General features: G+C 36.0%; 3 protein-coding genes across 22 annotated transcripts in view; 1 reads left to right on the top strand and 2 right to left on the bottom strand.

The window, feature by feature from the left end:
- Window positions 1–144: 144 nt before the first annotated feature.
- Window positions 145–2776, bottom strand: LOC116727683 (ferritin, lower subunit-like). 6 transcript variants are annotated; one of them, XM_032575281.1, is made up of 5 exons: window positions 2685–2776; window positions 2105–2208; window positions 1889–2035; window positions 770–895; window positions 145–699 (listed from the first exon to the last, which is right to left on the bottom strand). In XM_032575281.1, the coding sequence occupies exons 2-5, from the start codon at window positions 2204–2206 to the stop codon at window positions 550–552; spliced, it is 525 nt and encodes a 174-aa protein (XP_032431172.1). In that variant the 5' UTR covers window positions 2207–2208; window positions 2685–2776; the 3' UTR covers window positions 145–549. The 6 variants fall into 6 exon arrangements, with proteins under 6 accessions (XP_032431172.1, XP_032431170.1, XP_032431173.1 ...); XM_032575279.1 differs by having other exon boundaries at window positions 2673–2769; XM_032575282.1 differs by having other exon boundaries at window positions 2704–2740.
- Window positions 2777–4614: 1838 nt separating this feature from the next.
- Window positions 4615–6253, bottom strand: LOC116727684 (ferritin, lower subunit-like). The gene is made up of 5 exons (XM_032575285.1): window positions 6235–6253; window positions 5668–5771; window positions 5450–5596; window positions 4848–4973; window positions 4615–4777 (listed from the first exon to the last, which is right to left on the bottom strand). Exons 2-5 carry the CDS (start codon window positions 5767–5769, stop codon window positions 4628–4630), a joined length of 525 nt encoding a protein of 174 aa, XP_032431176.1. The 5' UTR covers window positions 5770–5771; window positions 6235–6253; the 3' UTR covers window positions 4615–4627.
- Window positions 6254–11928: 5675 nt separating this feature from the next.
- The window catches only part of LOC116727646 (receptor-type tyrosine-protein phosphatase H), a 31748-nt gene continuing 24495 nt past the window's right edge, over window positions 11929–19181 (top strand). For 5 of the 15 annotated variants that reach the window (XM_032575195.1, XM_032575187.1, XM_032575189.1 and 2 more), the window contains exons 1-7: window positions 11929–12100; window positions 12364–12627; window positions 12817–13074; window positions 13267–13536; window positions 13712–13969; window positions 14145–14402; window positions 14595–14858. In XM_032575195.1, coding sequence (XP_032431086.1) covers window positions 11959–12100; window positions 12364–12627; window positions 12817–13074; window positions 13267–13536; window positions 13712–13969; window positions 14145–14402; window positions 14595–14858 — 1714 coding nt within the window. In that variant the 5' untranslated portion in view covers window positions 11929–11958. Of the gene's footprint in view, window positions 12101–12363; window positions 12628–12816; window positions 13075–13266; window positions 13537–13711; window positions 13970–14144; window positions 14403–14594; window positions 14859–15033; window positions 15307–16377; window positions 16633–16739; window positions 16971–17563; window positions 17834–17911; window positions 18006–18096; window positions 18145–18558; window positions 18641–18771; window positions 18860–18974; window positions 19049–19181 lie in introns of all 15 variants that reach the window. The other 10 variants (XM_032575200.1, XM_032575198.1, XM_032575196.1 and 7 more) reach the window with 10 other exon arrangements.

Below are 19181 nucleotides of genomic sequence, written 5' to 3'. Positions count from 1 at the left end.
ATTCAAATCCGTTTCAGTAAAACAGGTTATTAGAGCCATAAATGTTCCCACAGACTTCCCCTCTAATCTCAGACGGTGAATAAGCAGAAACCATCGCCAGACATGACTGAACCTCAGACTGCATGACACAGCAAACAGGAAATGTTTCAAAGGTTTGGCAGATTTAGATTTATTAAAACATTTCAGATCATTTTCAAGATATTTAAATATTTCAGCAATTTGATTCAGAAATGGTTTGAATTTGGTAAAAAAGTGAAAATGGGACCATGGAATGCATGACATGATTCAGACCAAATATGATTCATTTCACAGTAACAGCTTATTACAAAAATTATGGCTTTTGCTACAACTTCAGAACATTGAGGCTCCTGGTTCATTTAGAAAAGTTGAGGTAATTCCAGTTAACATTTGACCTATTGTACAGAAATAAAGGAGTTCAGGGTTAAATGTGCAAATAGTTTTTTTTTTAACGGAAACAAATGCAGCTTTGACCTCTTTGGAAATGTGGACAGCTGGAGATGTCTAATGTTTTTTTTTTGTTGTTGTTTTTTAGAGGGTGTGTTTGTCGAACAGGTAATCTGCCATGGAGCCGTGCGGGTCGGAGGTGGTGAGGCGGGTCAGACTGCCGATGTAGTCGCCCAGCTTCTTGATGGTGTCATGGCTGTCGACGAGGAACTCCCGCTCCAGGAAGTCGCACAGCTGGAAGAGGAAGAAAATGTAACAAAACCTGAAGAGAGCATTTATGTTTTTAATAATCAGCTAAACTCACATGTGGGTCTTTGTTGCCGTCGGCTCTGCGGTGAACATCCATGATGAAAGTGTTCAGGGACTTCTGGTATTCCAGGGAGAAGGTCAACGCATCCAGACCGTCTCTCCAGTCCTCCCTGCTCGGTTTCTAGGAAACAGATTTAATGTTTCCATCAGACCAGACCAGCGTTGTGTCCAGTTTTAATTCTGATCAGCATTTCTACTGAAATCACTTCAACAGTTTTTCTTTCCAAACTCAATCAGGTGGGTTTCATTCTCCTGTCTTTGTTGTACTTTAAAATAATTTCTAACTGCAACTCCACTCATTTCTATATAGTTTTTTTTTTTAAGTCAAAAGTTGACAAATTCAGAGTCTTTTCATAAAATTAACCCTTTAAACCATAGAAGCAGCCATTATTGTCACCTTTTTATTTATTTCAACCAGTTTTAATTTCTTAGTTTCTTCCGAATCATCCCTGCCCAGAGGCTAAAAATGTAATGATTTTTTAAAATAAAATGCCAACATATTTTCTTGTTAAATTGCTTGTGACCAATAGTTATGCTTGCGAGCTTTTTAAAGCTGCCATGACGGCTCTTAACTTTGTAGAAAAGACAGAACCAAAGTTTCTAAATATAGATCTAATAAATGCAAGTTTCAGCAGTTTTTCCATAAATTTTAATCTACATAAAGCCATTTTTTAAAACTAGGTTGGCCACCATTGATAATATTTAAATATATATTTATATATTTAAAAAAGTTTCATTTTTTCCTGCAAAAGCTTTTTTTAAAACTCCAAACTAATTTTTAGAAAAGAACAAATTTCCCCCCATGTCATCCATTTTCAAAAGGACAGAAAATTTGCAGCTTTACCACTAAAACTGCAAACTGCTGTACAATGTAGTCAGGATGACCTCATCTAGCAAAATAGACATTTGATTTCATTTTAATCCACTAAACTGACTGGAAGTTTCGGACTTTTATATTTAAAATCTTTACCCAAAATCTGCAAGAGTTTGACATAAAATATCATTGTAGCCCAATAAAGGTAACATATGAAGTTGATTATATGGACTGAGGTTAAAGTCCAGTGTTTAAGCCAGCAGCTGCCCAGACTGATGACATTTGAAGTCTTTAACTCACAGGGATGGTCTGAAGCAGAATCCGGCCTCCTCTGGTGTTCTGGTATTCCAGCAGCTTCTCAGCCTGTTCCCGCTCCTTCATGGAGCGCTCCAGGAAAAAACAGGAGAAGTGTGGCAATGCGACATCATCCCTGTCAAAATACATCCCCTGAAAAACAAAACAAAAATCAGAAACCAGTCAGCAGATTGTAACATGGCTGACTTCAGCTGGACTTACCAGGGCAAGGTAGGTGTAGGAAGCGCTGAGCTTCAGATTGATGAGCTTGTTGGTGTCGCCTTCAGTCTCTGCATGGTAGTTTTGTTTCACTGCAGTCTGCATTTCTAAGAGAAACATCAAGAGGCTTTAATAGTACGTAGAGTTAAAGTTAAACTGAAGTAGGATTTCAGATGCTACTCAATTCTTAGCTTGTCTAAACGTAACAGTTTAACTTCCAACCCAAAGTCTGTCTATGATCCAGTTCAGCTCTCCAGTATTTAAAGGCTCCGTGAACCTCCGACCTAAAACCTTCATCCTGTGTGGTTGAGTGATGACGGGTTTAACTCTGACGCAACCTCAGCAGGCTCTGCTACCAGGCTAACACTTTGCTACTTTTACCAAATCACACCTGAAAGCACCTGGAGGCTGCAGCTCAAGCTAGCAGGCTAATCCCACAAGCTAACAATGACGACGAAAACAAATGAGCGGTTAGCACTCGTTAGCTCATAAAATGGACTAAAAACAAACTTTATCTTTAAACAACGTGTTAGTTAACTAGATTTTATAACTATTTTACAATGGCGCTGACATAATTATTTACTCGGTGACGTCTTGTTTACCCCCAAACAATACAACGGAGCTTGTCTTCTTCGGCTTTCATATGTTGAATCTAATTAGACATCTTTACCGCCCTCTAGTGTTCATTGGATAATATTTATTTTCCATGCCATTTTTCTGTTAGTAGTTCTGTTCTTTGACTTGTTTTCTATTGGAAAAAACTTGATTTCCCAGATTAACAGTGGGAAACGCATCAGATACACATGATAAATAATACAAGACATGTTTCTTTTAAATTGTTGCACAGAAGATTTAAGAAAAACCAAACCATGATTAAATATATTAAAATAGATCCTAGCTGTAAATTTTGCAAAGAGCATCCAGAAATAGTCCTTTATTTTGGTCCCATATCACAATTATATTTTGAAACTATATAATTTGTAATGTTGATTCAAAAGTTTCATGAACACAAAACAGTTTTGTTTGTGGAAAGCAGACAAATATAAACAAGACTGGAAGCTAATCTTATATTTAGCAATTTCATATTACCAACTAGATTTTCACATTTTCCCAGTTTTGTAAGGGAAATCAAACTATATTTACTATTTATAGATAACAAAAAAGCTGTAAACACATGAATGTAGGTCAATTAATATATTTAATCAAAAATCTGTTTTGTAATTAAGTTATTTATTGTAGAAGGCTATTCCACTGACATGCTTTGTCACATATCCTACGTTTTATTCATCATTCTCTCATATTTGTAAACAAACATCTTTAATAAAAAAAAAAAAAAAAATTAAAAGCCTAAGCAGTAAAACAGCAAGTTACTCAAGTAAATGTAACCATTACTTCCCCCCTCTGATATTAAAGTCCACATTTCTGAATTATTTATTGGTCTGATAGATGTGAACAATCTAAACTTAAATGTCATGTTTTTATTGGCTGTATTCAGAGAATCATAATTACCAGAAATAATGCTTTAGAATGTCAGTGTATGTGGAATTAATGTATATATTGTGATTTGAGAATTGATGTGGAAAAATATTTTAAATGATTAAAAAAAAAAAAATCACTGCAAAGGTGTTTAACTTGACAAAGACACACCTGAATCAAATAATCAGGTAATTCACAGGACTCTGGACAACCTGACTGCATTCTGATGAGGTAATTCAGTAATTTGATTCAGGGACAAATCTGAAAAATTTCATAAGGACTGGAGTATGAAACCTCTTGTATGATGACTGAACAGAGCTCTGGGTTGTAGGTTTATAATCTAAACTTTTGTTGTGTTCCTATGTAAACTGGTAAAAAGTCTATTAGTAAAAAACACTTGGCCAGTCAGCTTCAATTACATAATGATTACAAACCTAAATAGTTTTTGAAGAAATGTCCAACTACCGAGTAAATCCGTTCCAGGACCAACAGCGGTCCTTTAACAGACCTGAAGTGACAGCAGTAAAAGTATCATTTCAGTCACAGAAGTGAAGAGAGGAATGAAATATCAGTTTTCTGGGAAAACTGATCAGTAACTTTGTTATGAAGTGAGATCCAAAATAAAAATCCATGTAGTCAGTCCTCGATACTCTCAGAAACCATGAATAAGCAGAAACCACATTCAGACATGATTAAACCACAGACTGCAAGACAGGAAATGCTTCAAAGGTTTAGATTTATTAGATATTGAAATAACAATTTGATTCAGAAATGGTTTGCATTTGGTAAAAAAGTGAAAATGGGACCATGGAATGCATGACATGATACAGACCAAATATGATTCATTTCACAGTAATGGCTTATTACAAAAATTATGGCTTTTGCTACAACTTCAGAACATTGAGGCTCCTGGTTCATTTAGAAAAGTTGAGGTAATTCCAGTTAACATTTGACCTATTGTACAGAAATGGTTTGTTTTAACAGAAACAAATGCAGCTTTGACCTCTTTGGAAATGTGGACAGCTGGAGATGTCTAATTTTTTTTTTTTTTTAGAGGGTGTGTCTGTCGAACAGGTAATCTGCCATGGAGCCGTGCGGGTCGGAGGTGGTGAGGCTGGTCAGACTGGTGATGTAGTCGCCCAGCTTCTTGATGGTGTCATGGCTGTCGACGAGGAACTCCCGCTCCAGGAAGTCGCACAGCTGGAAGAGGAAGAAAATGTAACAAAACCTGAAGAGAGCATTTATGTTTTTAATAATCAGCTAAACTCACATGTGGGTCTTTGTTGCCGTCGGCTCTGCGGTGAACATCCATGATGAAAGTGTTCAGGGACTTCTGGTATTCCAGGGAGAAGGTCAACGCATCCAGACCGTCTCTCCAGTCCTCCCTGCTCGGTTTCTAGGAAACAGATTTAATCTTTCTAAATATAGATCTAATAAATGCAGGTTTTAGCAGTTTTTCATCTCCACATAAATTCAATTTTTAACTAGCTTGGCCACTATTGTTTTACTCCAAAACCCCAAACTAGTTTTTAAAAATGACAAATCCCCCCAGTCATCCATTTTCAAAAAGGTCAGAAAAATTGCAGCTTTACTGTTAAAAACACAGATTGCTAAACTATGTAGTCAGGATGACCTAATCTAGCAAAAGACATTTGATTTCATTTTAATCCACTAAACTGACTGCAGGTTTCAGACTTTTATATTTAAAATCTTTACCCAAAACCTGCCACAACTGCAAGAGTTTGACATAAAATCTCATTTTAGCCCAATAAAGGCAACATATGAAGTTGATTAGAAACCAGACTGAGGTTAAAGTCCAGTGTTTAAGCCAGCAGCTGCCCAGACTGATGACATTTGAAGTCTTTAACTCACAGCGATGGCCCGAAGCAGAATCCGGCCTCCTCTGGTGTTCTGGTATTCCAGCAGCTTCTCAGCCTGTTCCCGCTCCTTCATGGAGCGCTCCAGGAAAAAACAGGAGAAGTGTGGCAATGCGACATCATCCCTGTCAAAATACATCCCCTGAAAAACAAAAAACATATATCAGAAACCAGTCAGCAGATTTTAACATGGCTGACTTCAGCTGGACTTACCAGGGCAAGGTAGGTGTAGGAAGCGCTGAGCTTCAGATTGATGAGCTTGTTGATGGCGCCTTCAGTCTCTGGATGGTAGTTTTGTTTCACTGTATTCTGCATTTCTAACAGAAACAAAGAGGCCTTAACACTATGTAGAGTTATAGTTGGATTGAATTAGGACTTCAGATGCTAATCAATTCTTAAGGTAACAGTTTAACTTCCAACCCAAAGTCTGTCTATGATCCAGTTCAGCTCTCCAGTATTTAAAGGCTCCGTGAACCTCCGACCTAAAACCTTCATCCTGTGTGGTTGAGTGATGACGGGTTTAACTCTGACGCAACCTCAGCAGGCTCTGCTACCAGGCTAACACTTTGCTACTTTTACCAAATCACACCTGAAAGCACCTGGAGGCTGCAGCTCAAGCTAGCAGGCTAATCCCACAAGCTAACAATGACGACGAAAACAAATGAACGGTTAGCATCGTTAGCTCATAAAATGGACTAAAAACAAACTTTATCTTTAAACAACGTGTTAGTTAACTGGATTTTATAACTATTTTACAATGGAATTGAAAGAATTACTTACTTGTTGGCGTCTTGTTTACCCCAAACAATACAACGGAGCTTGTCTTCTTCGGCTTTTATATGTTGAAGCTAATTAGACACTTTTACCGATTTATCACTGCAAAGGTGTTTAACTTGACAGAGACACACCTGTGTCTTTGCTTCAACACACCTGAATCAAATAATCAGGTCATTCGCAGGACTCTGGACAACCTGACCGCATATTTTTGTTATTTAATAAATTACCTTAAGAAAACGAAACTGATAGAAAGGATATACGTTTTATTTATTTATTTAATTCATTAAAAAAAGAGGGGGGGAATATATATATATATATGTAGCATCCCGATCCACACTCCATTCCAGTTGATGGCGGTAATGCACATCAATAAGTTGCTTGCCAACCGCCATTAAAAAAAGAAGAAGAAGAACCTGACCGCATTCTGATGAGGGAATTCAGTAATTTGATTCAGGGACAAATCTGAAAAAATACGGGACATCAGAATTCAAGGACTGGAGTTTGAAACCTCATATGATGGATAGAACCGAGCTCTGGGTTGTTCTAAGTTTAGGTTGTGGGTCTATAATCCAAACCTGCTTTAAACTTCTATTGTGTTCCTAAGTAAACTGGTAAAAAGTCACTTATTAGTAAAGAAACACTTAGCCACTTATTAGTCAGATTCAATTACATAACTGAAAACAATAAAAATAATCATTAACCTTAATGATTACAAACATAAATAGTTTTTTGATGCAACAACTGAGTAAATCCCATTACAGGATCTACAGAGGTCAATACCTTTAACAGACCTGAACAGCCAAAGTCACAGCAATAAAAGTATTGTTTCAGTAACGGAAGTGATGAGAGGAATGTAATATCTTTGTTCGTTTTCTGGGAAGACTTTGTTATTCATTATAACATTGTTACATTATGTTAGCCTTGCCTAAACAGAAAAGGTTATTCTATAAGCTAATGTTAGCCTTGCCTAAACAGAAAAGGTTCTTCTGTAAGCTAATGTTAGCCTCGCCTAAACTGTAAGCTAATGTTAGCCTCGCCTAAACAGAAAAGGCTCTTCTATAAGCTAATGTTAGCCTCGCCTAAACAGAAAAGGTTCTTCTGTAAGCTAATGTTAGCCTCGCCTCAACAGAAAAGGTTCTTCTGTAAGCTAATGTTAGCCTTGCCTAAACTGTAAGCTAATGTTAGCCTTGCCTAAACAGAAAAGGTTCTTCTGTAAGCTAATGTTAGCCTCACCTAAACAGAAAAGGTTCTTCTATAGGCTAATGTAATGTCAACTTCACATAGTGAATAGATCTACACTTCTCTCTTTATTTGAGATGTTTATGATCATGTGTTTGTTTTTAAGCTAAAGCGTTTGTAAAGCAACTACAACAAAGAAAAGCTTTATCTTCTTGGTGCTCCTCTCTGTTGACCTACTATCTGTCTGGATTGGTTAACTATCCAAAAAGTTAACTAGTCTGTTCTTCAACATGAAATTGCGTCAGTAATACATTTATTCATTTACAGCATTCAGATAACATTTTTCTCCAAATTCAGTGATAAGATAAGATAAGATAAATCTTTATTGTCATTGTCACAAGGACAACAAAATTCAAAGGGTGCCATCAGTCGGTGCACATGCCCAAAAACAAAAAATAACTGTCTCACAATTCACACACACAAGAATCAACAAACAACTGGCAAAAAAAAAAAAAAAAGGAAGAACAGCCACATTCTCACATACATCATTTATGATGATTAATGGTTGTTTTTGATTGCATTTAGCTTTGTTATTGCTATCGGGTAGAAACTGTCTCTGAGACGGTTGGTTCTTGTTCTGGTTGCTCTGTATCTTCTGCCTGAAGGCAGCAGTGTGAACAGAGAATGTCCGGGGTGAGAAGTGTCCTTTGTGATGTGTTGTGCTTTTCTTAGACATTTTCATTCATCATAGACATTAGTGCATTTTCATTAGCATTAGGGAGAAAGAATGGATTCTGATATAGCTCTGATTCTGTTTCCTTTGGGTTTTCTGTAACTTTTCTTTTTTCATTAAATCCTCATCACCATGATCCTCCTGAGTTTCTGTCTGCATTTTAGCCTGGTAAAAAAAAAACAACAACACAATGACACCTTCAGAAAATTCTGTTATAAGTAACAAGGTTTGTAAAATGAACTCAGAGTTTGGTTTTTAAGGTTTCCATATGCAGGTACAAGAAAAACCTTTATTTGACTTCTACTTCCTCCATTTTTCCCCACAGTGAAGAACAATAAAAACAAACACTTCAACACAGCTTAGGTAACTCATAAAACGAGAAGTGACCTGGGTTCTGTCAGTCATATTTTTCCTTTTACTAGTTACATATTGGCTCCAATGTCAAGGAAACCAGAGATAATGCAGCACAATTCACTTAATTATTAAAAATATCACATATAATCCATTCTTAAAATATGTGACATTTTAAGAATGGTGGATAAAAACTTGTATTTTTGGTGTGTGTATTATGTGTAATCAGTTTTAAATCTTTTTTTTTATTTGACAATAAAGATGATCCTGAAGATAAAAAGCTGCTCACAAGCTGTAAACTGGCAGTGCAGCAAATAAAAAGTCATCAACACTGAAAATAATATTTAACTCTCGAAACTTCCTTGATGAATGCTCATTAACGGATCCTGAACAATTTGCACAAGGTGACTGACGGAAGCAGTAGGTGGGGAAAATTGAAAAGGAAACATAATGATTGACTTCATCACTGGGGAAAAGGAAAAGAAGCACAAAGATCTGGGTCAGATCATCGAAGCAGGACTGAACGCAGCAAAGACCTGATCATTGTGTAATATTGAGTTTTAACAATAACAACGATGAGACGTTTATTCCTAAAATCCTCCTCATGCAAAACTTTGATGTTCCTAATTCTGCTCTTGATAAGTGTTTTTTTTTTCCTTTGACATTTTTTCTTTTCATCCCTTCAAATACCAAGAGGAGAAATGCAGAGAAGATTATTTTAATATTTTCAAGAAAGGAAACAACTTTACTAGTATTCAGTAAAGTTGTTGACTCAGAGTTTGAGTGAAAAGAACATTAAACCAGTTTAAGTTTACAGGTTTGAAGATCTGAAGGATTTATGAATTGTTGTATTAAACACCACAGCAGATAACTGTAAATAATAGATAACAATAAATGTCTCTACATTTTATGAATTCTAATACGTAAAGAATGTTTTCACAAGTAGAAGTTTCAAATTCATGAGCTTGAAAATATTTGACAAAATACAAACAGCTAGAATTGTAAACACATATATTATATTACACATTTTAAATTCATGACCGCCATGTTGGATTTTGAAGTTTGTGTTGGTAAAACGGGTTATGAAGCGCACAGTTCCAGCTGATATAAAGCAATCAACGTTAATAAACTTTTAAAGCAGGCAAATCTGCTTGATCGATGTCCCCTTGGAAGCAGCAAACTATAACCGTTAATAAGGAAGTGCCAGGCGGGGCAAAGGTCCCCGAGCAACACAAGTCTAAAAAGGAGAAGCAGTTATTTACTGTGTCACTTGTGAGTAAGAGAAGGGACCAGAGGTTACAAAAGGAGGACCTGGTTAGGAATTAAAAGTCAACACTGGATTTATTACGGCACTGAATCAGCAGCAAGCAGGGGGAAATTTGCTGTTTCAGTCAACACATGAGGTGGCCACACTGGAAGAGCTGAGGTTTATCTGACAGCGGAGAAGAGCCTCTGCATCTTCATGACTTTAGGTGAATAATCAATGACAAAGATGGAGCTTTTATCAGTCAAATCCACATCAGACCTCCTGTTACTCTACGGCTTCTTCAGTCTGCTTTTGGTAAGTTCTGTATCATCTTTACATTTACTGGATCAGATTTACTGTGCAAAAACAAAAAAACGCTGAACCTCAACAAAAGGAAACAGTGTTAACCACAGAGGGGCTCATGATAGTCATCGCTGTACTTCAGCTCAAGAAGCAAAAGTTTACTTTGCCTGTCCAAAAAAAAAAAAAACAAACCAAAAAAAAGTCCTGTAGCAAAAGCTACAATTTGTTTGGACAACTATCTTTTAAAAAGTATTTATGCATCTACTTTTGATAGTCAAATAGTTCTTCAGCATCTTTAATGTGTTTTTTAAAATTAATTTATCTTCATGTTTTCAGACTGTAACAGGGAACTCCACTACATTAGAAAAAATGAGAACATCTGAACTTACAACAGCAGGAGAATCCACAGAACCTGGTTAGTATGGAAAGTATTATTATTGTTCATCTTTTATAAGTTACTCTTAGCTTTTATCAAGTGTTTCCTCTTTTCAGCTCCTGAAAATGTAATAAATGTATCAGTGGAGACCCAGAACACCAGCAGTATAACTCTGCAGTGGGACAAAGTTAACGGCATCTCAACATATAAACTGGAATATGATTCTGACCAAAAGAACATCAATGATACTTCTGAAGAACCATTTGTACAACATGTGGTCTCTGATCTGACTGCTGGGACAGAATATAATTTCACTCTTTTCACTGAGAACCATGGACTCAGCAGCTCTGGATTTATATTCTCTGCTGCTACAGGTTGGTGATTTGTGAATCTTATATCATTCCAAGATGATCACAGATGCTCAGTGTACCTGGAGCATCAGGTCCTTTTGGTCTGTCTTCTTAACTTTTGTCAAGTGTCTCCTCTTTGTTTTTCAGCTCCTGAAAATGTAGAAAGTGTGTCAGTCATAACTCAGAACACCAGCAGTATAACTCTGCAGTGGGACAAAGTTAACAGCATCTCAACATATAAACTGCAATATAAAGAAAATGGTGATAATGTCATTAATAACATCAGTAATGCTGATGATGTTGTACAACATGTGGTCTCTAATTTGACTGCTGGGACAGAATATAGTTTCATTCTTTTCACTGAGGCCAATGGAGTCAGCAGCTCTGGATTATTATTCTCTGCTGCTACAGGTTGGTGATTTCTGATAGTTAATGAGAGAAAAGTTGGATGAGTTTACAGAAATTATTCACGTACAAAAACAACAGTTACTAACTTCCTCACAAGTTAAAGATAATTGACATCAACACATAAATGATTATAGCATGAAACTTTTTTTGTTTTCACTCTAAATTATGATGAATCGGTCGGTTACACAGTTTAGACATAATTATTCTGGTAGATTTAGATTTAAAATGTTTTTCATTCAACCTAGAATTTTATTTCTGATAAGAAATGGGGCAGGCAGCTTATCAGATCATAGAAATATATCAAAAACATGTAGATTACTAAATTAAAAACTTTTTTCTTTGCATTTGATTTTTAAAAAAAATCAATAATCAATAAAGCAAACTTTATGAGCATAATAGCAATGAATGCTTTCCGTTATATTTCACCAATCTATCTTTGGTTATAATCTCCATGTCTTTGAGGATGGAAGGCCTCCTTGCCATCACCCTCATGAATTCATGTCACTTTCAAATATCAATTTTGCTTAAACTCAGAAGAAACATATTGGTAAAATAAATAAAAAAATCACTTTAAATCTAATCCTGCAGATTGTATAAATAACCTCAAATTAACTCATTAATTCAGATGTTTCTTTCTCCTCTTTGTTTTTCAGTTCCTGAAAATGTATTAAGAGTAGAAGTGGAGGCAAGAAACACCAGCAGTTTAACTCTGAAGTGGGACAAAGTTAACAACATCTCAACATACAAACTGGAATATATAGAAAATGGAGTTTCTGTCATAATGAACATCAGTGATACATCTGGAGAAACATTTATACAACATGTGGTTCCTGATCTGACTGCTGGGACAGAATATAGTTTTTCTCTCTTCACTGTGTTGAATGAAGTCAGCAGCTCTGGATTCATATTTACTGAAGCTACAGGTTGGTGATCAGTAAATATTAATGTGAGAAAAAGTAGATTGAGATTAGTAGCCACCTGGAAATATCAATTAACTGCATAATAAGTAAAATATATTCCACAATAAAAGTGGAAACTATCCATGGTCAATAACATCAAGACCATGAACATTTGATTTTTATTTGTTGTTTTAATGTTCACTTTGGTCTTTGATATTAATATGATTTTCTGTTACAAACTACATTCAGCTTTTCATCAGATGTCTCTGTTTCCTCTCTGCTTTCAGCTCCTGAAAATGTAGAAAATGTCTCAGTCATAACTCAGGACACCAGCAGTATAACTCTGCAGTGGGACAAAGTTAACGGCATCTCAACATACAAACTGCAGTATAAAGAAAATGGTGATACTGTCATTAATAACATCAGTAATGCTGATGATGTTGTACAACATGTGGTCTCTAATCTGACTGCTGGGACAGAATATAGTTTCACTCTTTTCACTGAGGCCAATGGAGTCAAGAGCTCTGGATTATTATTCTCTGCTGCTACAGGTTGGTGATTTGTGAATTTTCTCTCATTCCAAGATGATAACAGTCAGTGCATCTTTAGCATCAACTCCTTTTTGTCCTCAACATTAATATAAATTAAATAATTCATTTTCTTTATCTCGATTGCATTATTTTGCTGTGCAGTCTGTCTAATTTACATTTCTAATATGTCTCTGTCTCTTTGTTTTTCAGCTCCTGAAAATGTAGAAAGTGTGTCAGTCATAACCCAGAACACCAGCAGTATAACTCTGCAGTGGGACAAAGTTAACAACACCTCAACATATAAACTGCAATATGATTCTGTCACAAAGAACATCAATGATACTTCTGAAGAAACATTTGTACAACATGTGGTCTCTGATCTGACTGCTGGGACAGAATATAATTTCACTCTTTTCACTGAGGCCAATGGAGTCAGCAGCTCTGGATTATTATTCTCTGCTGCTACAGGTTGGTGATTTGTTAATTTTCTCTCATTCCAAGATGATTACAGTCAGTGCATCTGGAGCATCAACTCCTTTTTGTCCACAAAATTGATTTAAATTAAATAATTCATACTTTTTGCCTGAACTGCATCATTTTGCTGTGCAGTCTGTCTAATTTACATTTTTAATATGTCTCTGTCTCCTCTTTGTTTTTCAGCTCCTGAAAATGTAGTAAAAGTAGACGTGGTGGCAAGAAATACCAGCAGTATAACTCTGCAGTGGGACAAAATTAATGATACCTCAACATACAAACTGCAATATGAAGAAAATGGTGATACTGTCCCAAAGAATATCAATGATATTTCTGGAGAAACATTTGTACAACATGTGGTTCCTGATCTGACTGCTGGGACAGAATATAATTTCATTCTCTTCACTGTGTTGAATGATCTCAGCAGCTCTGGATTATTATTCTCTGCTGCTACAGGTTGGTGATTTGTGAATCTTATATCATTCCAAGATGATCACCCTCAGTGTACCTGGAGCATCATGTCCTTTTGGTCCACAAATTAGATTAAATAATATTTTTTTCCCATGCAATTCTTACTCTTTGCATATCTGTCTTCTTAACTTTTGTCAAGTGTCTCCTCTTTGTTTTTCAGCTCCTGAAAATGTAGAAAGTGTGTCAGTCATAACCCAGAACACCAGCAGTATAACTCTGCAGTGGGACAAAGTTAACAACACCTCAACATACAAACTGCAATATGATTCTGTCACAAAGAACATCAATGATACATCTGGAGAAACATTTGTACAACATGTGGTCTCTGATCTGACTGCTGGGACAGAATATAATTTCACTCTTTTCACTGAGGCCAATGAGCTCAGCAGCTCTGGATTATTATTCTCTGCTGCTACAGGTTGGTGATTTCTGAGTCTTATATCAGAAATTAGAAAATCACTCTCAGCGTATCTGGAGCATCACCTCCATTTACTATGTAATTAAATCAGATTAGATAATTCCTATTTTTTGTCCAAGAATACAATTTTTTTTTGCTTTTCATCAGATGTCTCTGGTTCCTCTTTGTTTTTCAGCTCCTGAAAATGTAGAAAGTGTGTCAGTCATAACTCAGAACACCAGCAGTATAACTCTGAAGTGGGACAAAGTTAATAACATCTCAACATATGAACTGCAATATGATTCTGTCACAAAGAACATCAGTGATACATCTGGAGAAACATTTGTACAACATGTGGTCTCTGATCTGACTGCTGGGACAGAATATAGTTTCACTCTTTTCACTGAGGCCAATGGAGTCAGCAGCTCTGGATTTATATTCTCTGCTGCTACAGGTTGGTGATTTGTGAATCTTATATCATTCCAAGATGATCACACTCAGTGTACCTGGAGCATCATGTCCTTTTTGACCACAAAATTGGTATAAATTAAATAATTCATATTCTTTGCCTGAATTGCATCATTTTGCTGTGCAGTCTGTCTAATTGACATTTCTAATATGTCTCTGTCTGTTCTTTGTTTTTCAGCTCCTGAAAATGTAGTAAAAGTAGACGTGGTGGCAATCAACACCAGGAGTATAACTCTGCAGTGGGACAAAGTTAACAACATCTCAACATATAAATTGCAATATGAAAAAAATGGTCATACTGTCACTAAAAACATCAGTAATGCTGATGATGTTGTACAACATGTGGTCTCTGATCTGACTGCTGGGACAGAATATAGTTTCATTCTTTTCACTGAGGCCAATGGAGTCAGCAGCTCTGGATTATTATTCTCTGCTGCTACAGGTTGGTGATTTGTTAATTTTCTCTCATTCCAAGTTGATAACAGTCAGTGCATCTTTAGCATCAAAATTGATATAAATTAAATAATTCATATTTTTTGTCTGAATTGCATCATTTTTCTGTGCAGTCTGTCTAACTGACATTTCTAATATGTCTCTGTCTGTTCTTTGTTTTTCAAATCCTGAAAATGTAGCCAGTATGTCAGTCGTGACTCAGAGTGTTAACAGTATAACTCTGAAGTGGGACAAAGTTAACGGCATCTCAACATACAAACTGGAATATGAAGAAAATGGTGATAATGTCACTAATAACATCAATGATACTTCTGGAGAAACATTTGTACAACATGTGGTCTCTGGTCTGACTGCTGGGACAGAATATAATTTCACTCTCTTCACTGAGGCCAATGGAGTCAAGGCAGTCCTTGTATTCTCATTAACTGCTGCTACAGGTTGGTGATTTTTTTACTATTAACATGAACAAATTTTGAAATAGCTGAATTTACTAACTGAAAAAATGTGAATAACTGGGTCACCTGTATTGGAGCTTTTCAGAATCCTCCCCCAGTGGATGATTTGACATTTAGTGATTTATAACAGTTTGCAATCTGTTGTTTTGTTTAGAAATTAAATTTCAATATATCTCTGTTAGTTATTTGAAGCTTTTTGTGACATATTTTATTTTAAAATATTAGCAAAGAGAGTAATTAGCCTCATTAAAAAAGAATATTGTCCGCTCTATTCAACCTGAACGCTTTCAAACAGACAAAAAACAAGAGAGAGACAAGTGATTAAATGTTCTACTCGAGGAGAGAAAAAGAGGAGAGTGTGATTTTTACAGTCTCCAAATTCACTCTGAGGTTCCTCTCTTGCTACTCCTGTTTTATTAGGATAAGGGATTCCTGGTTACAGAAGTTAGCAGCTGCTGGAAGGAGGGGCAAACAAAAACCCAGCCGCTAACACACACTCGTAAATCTTTTCAATACAATGGAATCTCCTGTCTTTGTGCATGTGAGGTCTCAAACGCAGTTTCCGTGTCTCTGGATCACAAGCTTCGACATTTAGCCTTTGGATGTTTTTCTTATCAGGTCTCAGTTTTAGTCCCAGAGTGGCTGGTTTCTGCTTCCTGCAGACATTTGTCACACAACTCAACTTCCAGAGAAACACAGAAAGAATGCCACAGTCTTTTTAGATAATGACGAGGATATACTGTATATATATATCTGGGATATTATTTACAATTCTAACAAATATAGAAAAAGGTTTCATAAACAGAAACATATTTTTGTGCTTTTACACTTAAAAAGTTCCCTGGTTACATCTGGATAAAAGAAAACCACAAATAAAGCTTCAGCTTCATTATGTTGTGATTTGGTTGCAGATTATGATTATTTTCTCAGATTTAAAATTTATCATCAAATTAGTCGGACATAAAAAGATGAGAACATTTCCATACAAAGATTTTATAAATCATTTATGTTAAAGTAATGACAGGTCATGATTGTCCTGTTTTGTTTCCTCAGTTCCTCTGAGTGTGACGTCGGTTCGTGTTTCGGAGCGTTTAGTGGACAGAGTAACTTTACAGTGGGAGAATCCAAATCCAGCCTGGAAACACAACCTGAGTATCAACGACACAAACGCATCAATAACCCAGGAGGAGACGACAAATGTGTCATATTTAATCTCCAACCTGAAGCCTGGGACGATGTATGAGTTCAGTGTGATCACAGTGTTCTCTGGACTGAACAGTTCTGCTTACGTCGATCACACAGTAACACGTAGGTACACAGGGCTCGGCAGAAGACAAATAAAACCTTTTTCTGCATTATTGTGTTGAGTTAAAGAAACAAAGAAGGTAAAATAATTGTTCCTTTTTATATTTCAGAGATCGACTGCAGTGCCGTATCCTGGAGCGTCACCAACTCATCGATCCAGGGAACAGTTGAAGGCTTGTTCTCCAAAGCTACGGCCTCTAATGGATCTGAACCTCTGATCAGTCCTGAAGGGAAAAACGTGACATTTTCTGACCTCCTTCCTGGAGCAACCTATGAGATTTCTCTACTGTATGAAACATCGTCTGAACGTTATTCACAGTGTAGCATCGAAATACCCATCAGTAAGTACAAACCACTCATTATAACTTTATATGCATTACAGACGTTATATTAAACTTATAATAAGTCTTAGACTGAGTATATTTGAAATGAAATCTTTAATTCGAACGAGTAAAATGACAGAGAAAAAAATAATAAGAAAACCAAAAAAATATACATAATAGTAATTAAACATAAAAACAAAAATAAAACTTCCATATTCAGTTCAAAATGGAGTAGTAAAAAGAGAAAGCTTTTAAATTCTTCCCCCAAACGCTTCATCTAAATATGTTTGACATTATACATTATTTACACGTCTAATTTTTGCCTCCAAATTATATCCTTGCAAAAAATCAATTTATTTAACTGTGTTGGAAGAATAAAGTGGATTCCAACTTACTGGTATTATTACTGTTTTATTTTTTGTATAAGTAAATTAAAGGAGCATAGAAATACATTTATGCATGAAAATATTTAGTTTAAAAATGCAGTAGTTTAGTTCTAGATAGGAATACTAGTATCAGAAGTTTATGATATAAAGCTGATATAAACCAGTACTTACATCAGTTTATATTATTTATTCTTTATGATTTATTTTCTGGTTCTTTCCTCCCAGTTCCTCCTTCTTTAGCTCCTCTCTGCAGCTACTGGGGTTCTGGCTACAGCGCTCAGATTAAATGGGACGAACCGGATGGTGTGTGGACGACAGCTGAACTCAGCATAAGCGGGAAAACTTTCACTTTAAATCCAAATGAGAATCGTCTCATTGTGGACGGACTTCAACCGGCCAAAAAGTATAAAGTCTCTGTGATTTCAAGGCTGGAAACTAAAGCTGATCCCTTAATATCTGAACCATCAATTTTTTTCTGTTCGACTGATAACAGAGGTGAGCAAAGCTGCACACATTTTCTGTTTTGCTTTATTAAGTAATAATTTCTCTAATCTATTAAATGAATCCTTCCAGGAGTCATTGGAGGATCTGTGGTCGGTGTTCTGCTTTTTGCTGTTCTCATCTGTGTCGTTGTGTTTCTTCTCCGCAAAAAGCCAGATATTATCCGGTTAGTGCTTCCTCAATGACAGAACTATCACTAAATCTGATCGATTGTATGAAATTTACCATTTCAATCTTTATATTTGTTTAAATATCAGAAAAGTACCTTTCATCCTTGAATCCAAAACAACAGAAAGAAATGAGAGGTGAGTACACTGTAAAACAAAACATCCTGTTCAATATTAATGTTCAGAATTCATGCAACTGGGCAGAAAAACTGAAATAGCTGAGAATAAAACTTCTGATCAGTTTAAGAATATTGTTTACCGTGGAAAAGTCTTGACCATCCAGCTTATTCATATATTACTTTTAATGTCAAGATGTCTACCTACTGTAGTTTACGTACAACTAAACCAAATTTGTTAAGTTATTTTAGGTTTGTAATACTATTGTGCACAACAAAACTTCATGTGTTTCCACATGTTGCAGTAATTGAGTTTTTTTTTAGGCAATTAGTTTGCATGGATTTAAGTAAACACAACATATTTTCTTTGCTTTAAGATTTGTTTTTTCAAGTTTACATATTGATGAAATAATAATAATAATCTGTTTTCTTCCAGGACTGTTTCTGCAGCCAAATTTCCAGACCACTTCCAGCAGCTGAGTTTGGATGAAAACAGAGGATTCAGTCAGGAATACGAGGTTCACAAAATAAAAATACCCACAATTAAATCTTCTCTTTCTCTACTCTGCTTTTAAAACAGTTTGTCTCATACAATGCATGTATTTCAGGTATCAGTTGTTTAATTTTATGGTGTCATATTTAATTTTAGGCTCTCGTTCCTGTTGGCACAGACCAGACATGTAAGGCAGCGATTCTGCCAGAAAACAGCGAGAAGAACCGTTTCAACATTCTGCCTTGTGGGTTCAGGTCTTATTGTTGCTCCATGTTTACATTGAAACACCAGCTGAAGATGTTTTAGGAAATGTTCACCTTTTCTTTTCTCATCTGAGAGTTTCTGTGTTTCCTCAACAGATGACTGGTGTCGGGTCAAGCTTAATACATCAGCCCCCAATGAGACGGGCTATATAAATGCCAGTTACATACCAGTAAGTGTCCATATCAATAACGTATTTGCTTAGAGAAGAATGTTCTTTTTTCTCCAGGACATGAAGTAAAGTCCAGAGTTGTTTATTGTTTCAAAAATAAATCAGTAGTAATGGTTTTGTTGAGTTTTTTCTC

The sequence above is a fragment of the Xiphophorus hellerii genome, chromosome 10, assembly GCF_003331165.1.
Source record: "Xiphophorus hellerii strain 12219 chromosome 10, Xiphophorus_hellerii-4.1, whole genome shotgun sequence".
Classification (NCBI taxonomy): Eukaryota; Metazoa; Chordata; class Actinopteri; order Cyprinodontiformes; family Poeciliidae; genus Xiphophorus; species Xiphophorus hellerii.
This window is presented reverse-complemented; position numbering and strand designations above follow the sequence as displayed.